The sequence below is a fragment of the Rhinolophus hipposideros genome, assembly GCF_964194185.1.
Source record: "Rhinolophus hipposideros genome assembly, chromosome: 3".
NCBI classification, from domain to species: Eukaryota; Metazoa; Chordata; class Mammalia; order Chiroptera; family Rhinolophidae; genus Rhinolophus; species Rhinolophus hipposideros.
In genome coordinates, this window is record NC_138049.1 from 67,032,170 (window position 1) to 67,045,147 (window position 12,978).

The following is a 12,978-nucleotide window of genomic DNA, read 5'->3' on the forward strand; positions in this document are numbered from 1 at the left end:
GGGACTGTTAATCTACCCTGCATATCAGTCTCTCACCTCCAGAGAAATTAAGATTATCTTTGTTTCAGTAAGATCGTAACCCTAACACCTCTGGGTGTCTAAGTTCAGACTCATAGGCAGTCCTTGCTCTAAGTCACAACCAGTTTAAATACACTACATAATTTAAAACTTTATAAACGTCAGTCATAGATTACAAACTGATGCTACGTTTGGTGACTGAAATGGAATTACTCTCTAAGGGAGGAGGACTAAGGGTCAGGTTCTCCATTAAGAAGTTTATCAATATTCAAATGAAACTTCTGTTCAAGGGTCACCTAAATGCAAACTGAAATGCTATAACAAAAAAGATATTTTCATATCATTCCTAACATTTAAAAAATCATGTTAGGTTATCACATGTTTACCTAGATCAAAATAAAAATGCATTCAGTGGCAATAGGCATGGTTTCAATAGGATTCAGCTTATCATTTATATATAAATGATTTTCTTAAAATTCAGTGTTTTAATATCCAGTGTATCTTAAATACACATATGTCTGTAGGATTTGCATGGCTGGGTCATTAAGATACCCAGTGACTTGTATTAAAATATCCATAAACAATGTTTCTCTGTTTCTAACATTTCTTATTTTAGTTTGGGGGGGCGGGGAGAATAGCAACTTCTTAAATAATTCAGGTGCTTTTCTCCTGTATTTCCTAATCTTTACACATTACTTAGGCAGTAAGGAGAGATCCACATCAGTTATCTTACCTTTGAACATAAGCATAGAAAAACTGAAGCATGCAGACTTCCAAAGAAAGATGTTTCTATAAACAAAAGAAATCAATTTTATAGTGAAGAAAAATGCTGCCTTTGCCTTTTAATTGTGGCAACTACTACTCTGCCAATTTTTAATAAAAAAAAATCAAACACAAGTTTGTCATAAAAAAACATGCAGCTCTCTTCCATTTAGTACAGAAAAAACCACAAGAGTTATTTAAAAAGCTGAAAATGGATGGAAGGACTCAAAAGATTCTCAATTCCTTCCCCAATTACTCATCAAGTTGACTCTGGCCATTACTTTTAAATGTTCCTTTTTCTCTATAAACATCTGAAGTAGCTTTATTTTAGTCAGCTTATACTTGGTTGGTGCTGTCATAATTATGCTAAGATTTTTTTTATATAAAATATAACTTTAATCTATTTTACCACACATTTCTGTTAAATTGGTGTAGTTAGGTAAATTTGAGAACTCCTAATAGTCTAAAATGTAGTCTTTAACTAACGATGGTACTGAATATGACATACAATAAAACACCCCTCCATAAAAGTTGGTAATAGGTAAGAAAATTATATTGATGACCATTGATATTTACCAATTTGTTCCTTTTTAGTAGCAACTACTCCCCTGATGGTTTCTCCTTTTATCACAAAAACAAAAATCAAGTATCTAATCTATTTAGAATTGAGTAGACGGAGAGCAGAGGGGTAACGGGTGGGTAGGTGTGTGTGTGTGTGTGTGTGTGTGTGTAATTCCCTCTTACTTGTTTTTACATCCTGCACACTTAGCCCAATCTCTGGCACAAATAGATGCTCAAAACATTATGCTGAATTGAGCTTTCACAGGCAAATTTAAAATTCTATCACAAGTGCCCCAGAGGTGATTTCAAAATAGTAAGGAAATTATTAAAAAGTTATTAAGGACACTGGTTATTTACACATGCAAGCACCTTTTTCCCATTGGCAATTAAAGAAAAAAAAGATAAAAGGAAAAAAGAACGCAACATTTTCAGATATGTGTAATAATTCTTTTATGGATGTGATTAGATCTATATTAGCTTGGCTTAAAGTGTAATGTTTGAAGTTGGTAAACATTTTCTAAGAAAATATGACCTGTTAGTATTGCTAGCACAAAGAGCAGAAAAAGTTGATTAAATCCCTAATGACGCTTTGTGGATTTTTACATCTGCCTAATTAGGGACAATGCACTGTGAGTGGAGATTGTTCTTCACTTTCTGTAGCCCTTGCAAAGCACAGTCTTATACATGTTCAAGAAATGACACTGACCACAACTAAGGTTAAGGCAAAACATGGGGAGTCACAGAATTAAGAGTTTCATTCTAAAGAGAAAGCAACAAAGAAGCTATGAGAAAGGCAACAACTGAGGGAAGCAGACCTTGGGCTCTTGCTTCTGTTTTCTTCTTTTAAATGACCAGAAAAACCTCCCCTAAGAATTAGGTTACACAGTTCCTGACTGCTCAGATGTACATAGAAGAGACAGATGAGCAGTTAACTGCTGTTCACTGGCTACAGGAATGTTTTTATTATGGCAGTGTGAGGGTCACATGCACCCATCGCTGTAGTATGTACTATACGAGCAGGAAAAAGGACATTACTGTACAAAAATATCTTAACCTACCAGCATCATTTCTGAAACAGAATTGTAAACAAAAGGAAAGCTCTTCTTACCTTGTCTTTGACAATGGATGGTGGCTGCTTTAAAACTTCTTTCACAGTCTGTATAACAGTTTCTGCTCTCATGACACTGATTGAGCGAACCAGTTCTACTAATAAAAGCTGTTCTTCACTGGCTGCAGGAATGACCTGGATAGCACATCATTGTATTTATGTATATTAGCGTGTAAATAATTCTTTTAAGAGAAATCACAGAAATAAGAGAATATTTATGGACTCTTAATATAAAGGACTTCGCAAGTCCTTTTTATTTTAGGTAAAATTTATTTTTTAATCAATATAATACATGTACATCATTGCAAAAAATCAAACAGGACAATAAGCCCGATAAGAAAAAATTGCAATGCCCTATCCTTTCTCATGCCTTAAAGCAAACATGCTCAACTCTTAGCTCTTTTGTATTATTTCTGAACAATATACACTGCTATAATATTTTTCCCATTTCATGATTTTTTTTTCAATTTTAGATATTACCTCCTGACTTCTTACCTTAGAAGGCAACGATTTAGTTCTCTTACACTTTTTTCCTTATCCTCCCAACATACTGTGTTTCCCCGAAAGTAAGACCTAACTCTAATCCCCAGACAATCAGCTCTAACGCGTCTTCTGGAGCAAAAATTAATATAAGACCTGGTATTGTATTGTATTATATTAATTATATTATATTATATTATATTATATTATATTATATTATATTATAATTAAAGACCGGTCTTGTATTATACTAAAATAAGTCCAGGTCTTATATTAATTTTTGCTCCAAAAGACGCATTAAAACTGATTGGCTAGGTCTTATTTTTGGGGAAACATGGTAGTTATATCGTAATTTATTTAAATCAACATCCAGTGTTCACATGACTACTTATGGTTGTGCTGTGTATTGTATTATACTATCATTGCATTTCTTTTCTCATACAACTTTTTATTTTTCCTAGTGTTAATCTCCTTTTTTAGGTTGCTTGGTTTTCTCTATTTCTATCTCAAATTCATCCTAAATTCTCCAGCAAGTGTAAACCTCCTCTAATTACTTATTAATTAATTATTTATTAATTAATTCAAATACATCAGATAATTAATCATCTACCTTTCCCTCCTCTTCTTCTCTCCTTTTTTTGTTAGACATCTGTTCTACCCTGGCCTGCTACGCAGACCCATCTTGATATCTCTCCTGCGACCATGAGCCTAGAGATCCCCTTTCCTTTTTTTCTGGATTAGAACATCTATTTCTTGGATACCATGTCTTCTTTCTTCTTGGTTTATTTCTCCACTGGTGGCGATGCATCTTCCAGTAGCTGAAAAAGGGTGAATTCGTGGCAATTTTTTTTTTTTGAGATAGTTTATGGTTCAAAAATGCTTTGAGTAATAGTTTGGTTGGGTAAAGAATTATAGGTTGAAGTTCATTTTCCAATCCCAATTTCCAGTGTTGTTACTGACAAGTCTCATCACTATTCCATTGAATAAGGCCAATATTTTCTCTTTAGAAGATTTTCATATTTCCTCTTATCTCCAGTGTTCTGAAATCCTACGCTGAGCTTTGTGTAGCTTTATTTTCACAGTGCCGGAGGGAACTCATTCCTTACATGTCTGGGGAATTTTCGTGTACTATGTCTGTGACATTTTTCTCCCATTTTTTTCTAATAGAGCTCCCAGGTGGCTCAGTTGGTTAGAGCGCGGGCTCTCAACCATTTTTTTCTATTCTTTCTTTCTGCAAAGACACTGAACCTCCAGTATCACTAACCTAATTTTCTTATCTCCTTTCCCCTATTTTCCACATCTCTAAATTTGTATTCTATTTCTGATATTTACCACTTTTGCTTGCCAACTCATACTAATTTTGATTGGCTTCTGCTATAAAATACAGTATTGAAGAAAAATTTTAATTTTTGCAATGGTCTTCCTTACAATCTCCTCTTATTTCATGGATGCAATATGATTTCACTTCTTGAAGGAAATTATTAGATTGGTGCAAAAGTAATTGCAGTTTAAAAGGTTAAAAATAACTGCAAAAATTGCAATTAGTTTTGCACCAACCTAGTACTATTATTGTTTACATTGTCTTCTGTTACCTGCCTTGTTTCTTTTGACTTTTTTATTTATTTTTTTTTTATTTTTTATTAGTTTCAGGTGTACAAGACAAGGTAATACTTAGACGTTCATCATTTATAGTCCTTACTGACTTTTTTTAACTAGTTATTTTGGTCTTTGACTATCATACCATGTTTCCCCGAAAATAAGACCTAGCCGGACAATCAGCTCTAACGCGTCTTTTGGAGCAAAAATTAATACAAGACCCAGCCTTATCTTACTATAACATAAGACCCGGTCTTATATAATATAAAATAAGACCTGGTCTTATAAAAGACGCATTAGAGCTGATTGTCTAGGTCTTATTTTCGGAGAAACACTGTATTAGAGGTTTTCTTCATGTGATTGGTAATCCTCATCACTCTACTCATTATTTAAATATTAGGAATAATAATATAGCTAACATTTGCAGAGAACTTATTAAATGCCAAGCATTGCTCTAAATACCATATATCTCTCTCACATATAGCATACAGTATAATTAGTTCATATACATATATGTGTGTGTGTATATATATGTATATGAACTGATTTTTACAACATCATGAAGTAGTATTTTACCCTGAGGTCATATAGCTGGCAAGTGGAGAAGTTAGGGTTTGAACACCAGGGATCTGGTTTCAAAGTCTGAGCTCTTAACAACTATGTTATCATTGCCTTTCAAAACAAAATTGAAAAGTGACGGGAAGGCAAGCACATGTGTTAAACTAGTGAATAGATGGGTCTCCCTGCGTAGAGATAGAGCCTAGGTTTTTGTTAGAAGACTCAAAACTTCAGTAGCTACGCCTTTTTTCTTGGTCTTTTTTCCTAGAGAAGAATCTTTACAACTCCTACCTGAGGGACACATAGATAGATTCCTACCATCGCAGTAGGGTGAGGTTAATTCCCATTTTTCAGTATGCAGACTTTTCCTGAATGCTCCTGTTTTCAGCATGAAGTATAACTTCTAGATGAATCTTGTGCCCCTGAATCCAGAGCTTCTCTTAACAAACTTCACAGAGTAAACTTGACTCCAGTCTCCTGCTGCACTAGGGTAGAATAAATGGGTGCTTGCTTGGGTTACGGAAAAAGGATCTAGAAGGGGTTTAACTGCTCCTTATATAGACTTTCAATCAGTCCTCCAGTTTTCAGCCCCATCAAGTTCTTTGCCTTTAAAGGTACCTGATAATCTTCTGTGGTTTAACAGCAGGAATTGGTTCCCTCTCACAGGTATTTAGAGATAGATCAGCTTTCTCTACTGTAGTAAGTCAGTTACAACTGTGTATTTTTTTCATCTTGCAAAATATTGTTGACACTTTTATTGTTTGTTTTTTTTAACTGGGGAACAGTGTGTTTCTCCAGGGCCCATCAGTTCCAAGTGGTTGTCCTTCAATCTAGTTGTGGAGGGCGCAGCTCAGCTCCAAGTTCAGTCGCCGTTTTCAATCTTTAGTTGCAGGGGGCGCAGTTTATCATCCCACGCGGGAATTGAACCAGCTACCTTGTTGTTGAGAGCTCGCATTCTAACCTACTGAGTCATCGGGGAGTCCCTATGGAAACTGAGTGGCAGCTCGTTGTCTTCAATCTAGTTGAGGAGGGTGCAGCTCACTGGCCCATGTGGGAATTGAACCAGCAACCCTGTTGTTCAGAGCTCGCACCCTAACCTACTGAGCCATCCAGCCACCCCTGTTTACACTTATTTTTATTCAGTCACTTTTTCCAAATTTTTTGTCATTGTGGGCTTTTTAAAAATTGTTTTATTTTTGAGAAGAGAACAGAGAAAAATGCCTTTGTTCAATGTCGTGTTAGACCACATGTCCTTGACTACTTTTAAATAGTCCAGTATTTCAGTTCTGTCCAATGTAGTATCTACTACTAAATCCTCATATATAAAATAATGTCATAAGTGGAATGTTTATTTTTATTACTTTAGCATATATGTAATGTGAAATCAGCACAAAAATAACAGATCAGAAACCTTTAGATAGATAAATCATGTCTTATGTGAATGTAAATTTAATCGTCTTAATATTCTAATGAGTCACTGTTTACTTCTAACATAGAACACTTTTATCAAGCTTTCAAAGTCACAAAGCAATAAAATTTTCACATACAAACCAGTCAAAACAAATATATGAATTATATTTAGAAACAAATTGTTTAAGCTATCAGGTTATAATGAAAAAACGAGTTGAGACGAAAACTCTCCAAATCTTTGTTTTGTACCCTGAATAACTAGCATTTAAATAATACACTGTATTATATTACCATTTATATATAAATACAGTTTTAATATCATACTAATTTCTTTTTTTCACATCAAATACCTTTAATACTTAAGAAATTTAGGCAACAAATCATTATTTAAACCTGCAGACAAACTGTTGCTTTTCTACTAACCCACCTAATCCCAGCCCCACTGCAAATAATGGAGAGTCGAAAATTAGCGTGTACAGCAGGTCCTCCAGTAACATGGTTTTATTTAACATTGTTTCATTATAACATTGATGTGATGATGCAGAAACTTAACTCTTGTTTATATCAATTAGCCTACGGTAAAACTGGTTTCATTATATGTTGTTTGGCCACATTTCCAAGAACATGTTGTGGATGTTAAGTGAGGACTTACTGTACTCACCAAATAGTTACCAAATAAAAAAACAAAAAGTACCAAACAGCTAAATATATACCTTGGTCCTGTTGGTGGTTTTGTTCTGTCTTCTTTCATTCCATACAAATGCAATGGCAGCCATAAAGTGAACACCATGATTCATTGAAATGGGGCCCAATAATTCAAGGATCTGCTGTCTCAAGTTCTAAAACAATTTAAGCAAATTGTTTTAGTAAACTAAACAAGTAAACTAAAATTATGAAAGCATTAATAATTAAACTGTTATTTTTAATTTTTATTGAAATAACATAAAGTACCTATGTGCTTTACTACCTAAATAACAGTAAATTTCAATTGTGTTAAGATGCAACCATGGTTATAATTCCAAAAGAAAAACAAACAACGTATAAAATAACAACCAATCAGCAAAATGCAAGAGTCTAATCAATGTGATGAAACAGAATAACACAACATAATTGTCCCTTGAACAATGAGGTTTTGAACTTAGACGGTCCACTTACATGCAGATTTTCTCCAGTAAGTACCTATACTGTTTTTCATCTGTGGTTAGGAATCCATGGATGTGGAGAACTAACTATGCATTTTTCTACATCATTTCTTTTAGAAGACTTGGGCATCCTTGGATTTTGATATCCACAGGGATCCTGGAACCAATCCTCTATGAATACTGAGGGATGACTTAAGTTTTGGGGAAGTCAAAAGTTACGTATGGATTATCAACTGCATGGGGGAGGGAGTCAGCGTCCCTAAACCCTGCATTGTTGAAGGGTCAACTGTATATGAAATTCAATTAACATTTTTGTAGATTCTTTTACAAAAGGGGAAGAGGAGGGGTTTTAAGTGAAACTGAACAAAAAAAGCATAGTTTAATCCAAATATCATTCATTAGACACACTTTTCTAATGGTTCTAACCCTGCCCTTTCCCCCAATTCCAGATATATTCCCGTACTTCACAAATCTGAGAAGTCTGGTCTAGGTAATTGAAGGATAGCAATTTGACAACTGACATAGCATAACACACTTTCAAACTTAATCTTCTTCTAAATATAAAGTAGAAAATTTGGAAAACACTTGAGAGTGTAAGAAAAACTTTTTAAAAAACTACTAATTTTCATCATTCTGAGATAATCACTATTAACACATGAACTTTATTCCTTTTTTTCTACAGATAAATTTATTTTACATAATTGGAAATATAAAATTTGTTCATTATGTAACATCACTATTTCACTAAACTTTAAATAAACATTTTCCCATCCACTAAGAATTCTTCAAAACCACGATTATTAGTGGCAACATAATGTAACACTGAAAGAATAATTTATTTAACCATTTTCTTATTTACTGCTTAGGATCTATTTCTTTGTTTGCCATTACATAAGGCTATAATAAATATGTATCTTATAAATATATCTTTGCAAAATTTTGATTACCTTAGAATTTATTACTATGACAAAGACTATGAAACTTTTAAACCTCTTTGTACATATTGCTAAATTGTCTTCCAGGAGGGTTTGCGTATAAAATGTCACATAAAAAGTCCTAAAAAAAGGAACAAAGTTGTAAAATGTATGACTAAACCTCAAAAACATTATGTCACAGGAAAGAAGCTAGATACAAAAGACCAAATACTGTTATGATTTCATTTACGTGAAATGCTCAGAAAAAGCAAATCCACATATAGAGAAAAACAGATTAATAGTTAAGGGGTTAGGGATGGGAACAGGAAGTGATTGCAAACGGGTATGCGGACTCTTTGTGGTGATAGACGTTTGAAAATTAGATTGTGGTGATAGTTACACTACTCTGTATATTTATTTTTTTAAAAATCATTGTATTGTATATACTTTAGGTGAATTTTGTAATGTCATATCACAATAAAATGGTTAAAAATTATTTGATAATTACTCAGTCCATTAGAGTGCCATAGATACTACTCAAATTGTTCACAAATCCTGAACATAATCTTTGGCAAAGTGCTTGAACAGACTCTTGAGCCCCAGATGAAATGAATTCTCTGACCTTTGTGGCTCCAAGATTAATGGTGGTGACAGATGCAGATGCGGCAACAGTCATCTTTTCCGAAGACTCGGCCTGATGCAGCACGCTCCAGAGCAGCGTCACAGATGACATGATCATATGCAGAATGGACAGGATTCCACTGCGGGCTTCAAACAAGTGTTTTTGGTCTACACTGACCAAAAGCTAGTCAAGTCGGGGGAAAAACATCATCACTTACTGAGGTTTACAGATGGGGACTTATTAGAATTTTATAGTCTTAAAAAAAAAGTCAAATATTTGTGCAGTCTTACTTGGTGATACTGTGTAGTAGGGTCCAACAAACAGTAATGGATAATGGCTGTGATCCCTTCTAAAAGAGTAAGAATCATATCTGGTGGAATAATTGATGCCATCCACAGAGGCCTGAAATAAAATGCATTCATCTGAACATAAGTTGTGAGAAAGAAAAGTTAATGTTTGATCAATAGTAAATGTCCAGCATGTGCTATGCACACAGTAAGGGCTGAATGAATATTACATAAATGAGTAAAAGAAAAAAAATTGATTTTACATCCTAATCTATAATAAAATGAGTTGCATTAAATGTTCTAAAGTTCTTTTTTGCTACAAAATTCTACATAAAATAAATAGATGGCCAGTAAATTCAGCTGTTAATCTATATAGCCAGTAAATCTCTAGCAACTGTGTGATGGCAAGCATATCCACATTAAGTACTACAGGCAGTTTTCTTATATTTTACATGTAGTAGCTGAGGTTATAGAGGAGATAAACCAGAAACCAGTTTACTAAGTATCTGGCTAATTTTTGTCAGACTAATTTTAAACATGGCCTGTGGATATAGATGGAATTCGCCTCCAAAACAATAAATAAAATCAGATAGGAAAATAATTATTTGTAATTTTAAATTAATTTTAGAGTAAAACTAATTTGCACTTTGATAACCTATCAGATAAAACTAGGGAAACCTTTTGAAGAGCTTTCTATTACTTTTGCCAGCTCAGTGAAGAACAACATAACTAATTTCAGCCCTTAGGAGAAAAAAGGCCTGTTTAAATATTCCTTTTTTTCCCCAGTCTTAATTCTCTAATTGTTACTCTTTCTCACAAAGCTGAATTCTCTTCTTTGTGAAGATAATATACTATTTGTAACTTACTGATACCCACTATTTACTCAAATTGTGACTGACTTTATGGATGACTCATCAGTCACATGGGAAAAATGTCAATAACAAAGTTAAAAATCAACGCTTACCTACTATCAGATAATCCTGTTTCATATTTGTACTGCTGAATTAGATTATCTAAATTTCTGCAAAGTTGTAGTGTCACAGAAACAACCACTCTCTGTAGAACTTTTCCCATGTAAGGCAGAGTAGATGTGATTAAACCAATCCACTGTGGGTGCATCTTACAAGCACAGTGTTGATGTAAAGCCCGTATCACCGCACAGAGGAACATGCCTTGACACGTGATTGGCTGCGCATGCAAATACTGAAGAGACGTCATGGGCTGATGGGGACTGACGTTTTCCAGGTCAGATACAACAAAATCAAACCCTGTTTCATTCTCTTCAGGGATAATCATTACCCGGTGTTCTAGAACAATGAGCCTCTGAAGAACTTTAAGAAGTTGTGACTGGAGTGTGCTGCCATTGTCAAATTCATCCTCTGAGAAATTGATAAGGCTGTCCTCTGAGAAACCTTCTTCCACAGCAGCCATGTTCTTACCTGCCATTTTTTCACTATGCCATTTCTGTGCACTGAAGATAGATGACAGCAGACAGTGAAGAATTACTTTCTGAACTTTGCACTTAGATAACATATCAGAGATAAAACTAGGGAAACCCTTTGCTGAGCTTTCTATTACTTTTGCCAGCTCAGTAAAGAGGAGTGTCAATATCTCTATGCTCATCATCTGCATGTTTCGATTGCCTATTAAATCTTGTGCAGTGACTTTGACATGAGTTGGGTAATGGCTACGCATGTAATACAAGCAGAGGGAAATAAGAATTTCTATGTACATAGAACTCCGGAAGTTATGATTTGAGTCCACTGGGATGTGACTATAAAAGTCTTTGCCCATAACAGAAATCCGATGTCTGGCCAATAGATTCTGAAGCAGAGACAACTGAGGGGTATACACGTTATTTATACTAGTAGTTGAAATGGCATTTACAAAAGTAATAGGGTTTGTTTTCAAGATGGCTTTGATGGCAGAAAAAGCATAAAGAGTCCTTGATGAATCATACAACTGGAGATACAGAAGCACATGTTGGTAGAGAGGGTGGATGTTGAAATTAGGAGATTTCCGTGATCCTGGAGAACCCATGTCACTCTCAATTTCAGAAATTTCTCCCTCTCCACAGCTATACCAGTTCTCTAAATCCAGACCATCACTAAAGAATACGTTGGTTTGTTTGAGTTTTTCGTTTGACGTCTTTTTCTTGTCATCATCCTTTTTTCTGGCAAGTTTTACTTTAGGTTTTGCTCCTGGTTGTTTACCTGACTCCTTAACAATTGTTTCTTTCTCTGAGACTTTTTCTGATAATTTTTCTTTGAAACTGAACTGAATACTACTGTGACTCCTCTGTCTAGATTTGGTTTCTGTGGGAGCAACAGAAGAGTCATAGAGAGCTTGTGTGGTTCCTGAAATACAAGGTGAGGAGCTATTTCGGGAGATTCCATTTGCCACGTACTCACGGCCTTCCTCCGCAGACACAGACAGAAATTGAGAACTTTCGTTACTTGGCAAAGTGCTCTGACTCGGCTGGGTGGACTGATCTTCACTTTTACTCTCCTCTTCATCTGGGTCTATGTCACTGTGATGTGGCGCCATAGCTTCAGCTTCTAACTGAGACGTAACTGATGCCGCTTCTGTTTCGAGGCCACTTACGACTTTACATATCAGGTCCAACACCACCTGCTGCACATCCTCGTCTGGAGAGCTTGCGTTTGGCGTCTGAGAATCCTCGTGGGCAGTCACGTTTTCAGGATCAACTTCATAACTCAAGTTGTCCCCGGCAGAAGACTGTGAGCATCCGGAGTCAGAACTCTGTAGTATTTCTACCTGTTGGTCTGGAAGATCAAAATCAGACACAACCATTGGAATTGTCTCACTGCTGGTGCTCAGAAGGGAGAGTCTGTCACTTAAGGGATTAACAGTGAGACTAAAGTTCTCTATTTCATCCATGGTAAGCGGCTTTTCACCATTTCCTTTAGATGCAATGAGTTGGACTTGGCTTACTGACATATGAAAAAAATAGTAAAGAAGGAAAAATATAAAATAAATTAAAATGTAGAAATGTAGACTGAACTCAAGATTTTTAATCATTAGCCTCAAAACCTACTTATATTTCCTATTAAAATAATATTTTATTACTATTTTAGATCTTTTAAGTTAGCAAATTATGTACATGACTAGTAACTAGAATTTAATAAACACAATTCAACAATAGAAGGCCTATTTTGCAATTGAATTAAACAGAACAGCACATTTAACACAGATAAAATATAGAAATTTGTCCTTATACCAAAATGAGACATGCTTTTCAGTGAAGTTCAAAATTTTAGTATTTTTTTCCTCCCTCTGTGATACTTCCCTTTAGTTATGCTATTTCTAAGAATTCAAATAGTTTAACATATAGTTAATGTATAAATACATAATCTCCTTGATTTTAATAAAATTCAACAAACTTTATGAATTATCTAGTATAAGGCTCTAAACCATTAGACAATGAGGGTGAGAGGAGGAAAGGACATCATTGTTCCCTCTACGGAGTTTAAAATTAGTAAGGGGTCACAAATACGTT

The 12,978-nt window shown here is 34.8% G+C and overlaps 1 protein-coding gene across 8 annotated transcripts in view; it reads right to left on the reverse strand.

The window, feature by feature from the left end:
• Nucleotides 1-12,978, reverse strand: part of DOP1A (DOP1 leucine zipper like protein A) — an 89,993-nt gene that overhangs the window by 16,751 nt on the left and 60,264 nt on the right. For 6 of the 8 annotated variants that reach the window (XM_081044280.1, XM_081044278.1, XM_081044281.1 and 3 more), the window contains 6 exons: nt 10,423-12,412; nt 9,462-9,573; nt 9,172-9,354; nt 7,207-7,332; nt 2,450-2,584; nt 752-807 (listed from right to left, as the gene is read on the reverse strand). In XM_081044280.1, the coding sequence (XP_080900406.1) occupies nt 752-807; nt 2,450-2,584; nt 7,207-7,332; nt 9,172-9,354; nt 9,462-9,573; nt 10,423-12,412 (2,602 nt within the window). The remainder of the gene's footprint in view (nt 1-751; nt 808-2,449; nt 2,585-7,206; nt 7,333-9,171; nt 9,355-9,461; nt 9,574-10,422; nt 12,413-12,978) is intronic. The other 2 variants (XM_081044283.1, XM_081044282.1) reach the window with 1 other exon arrangement.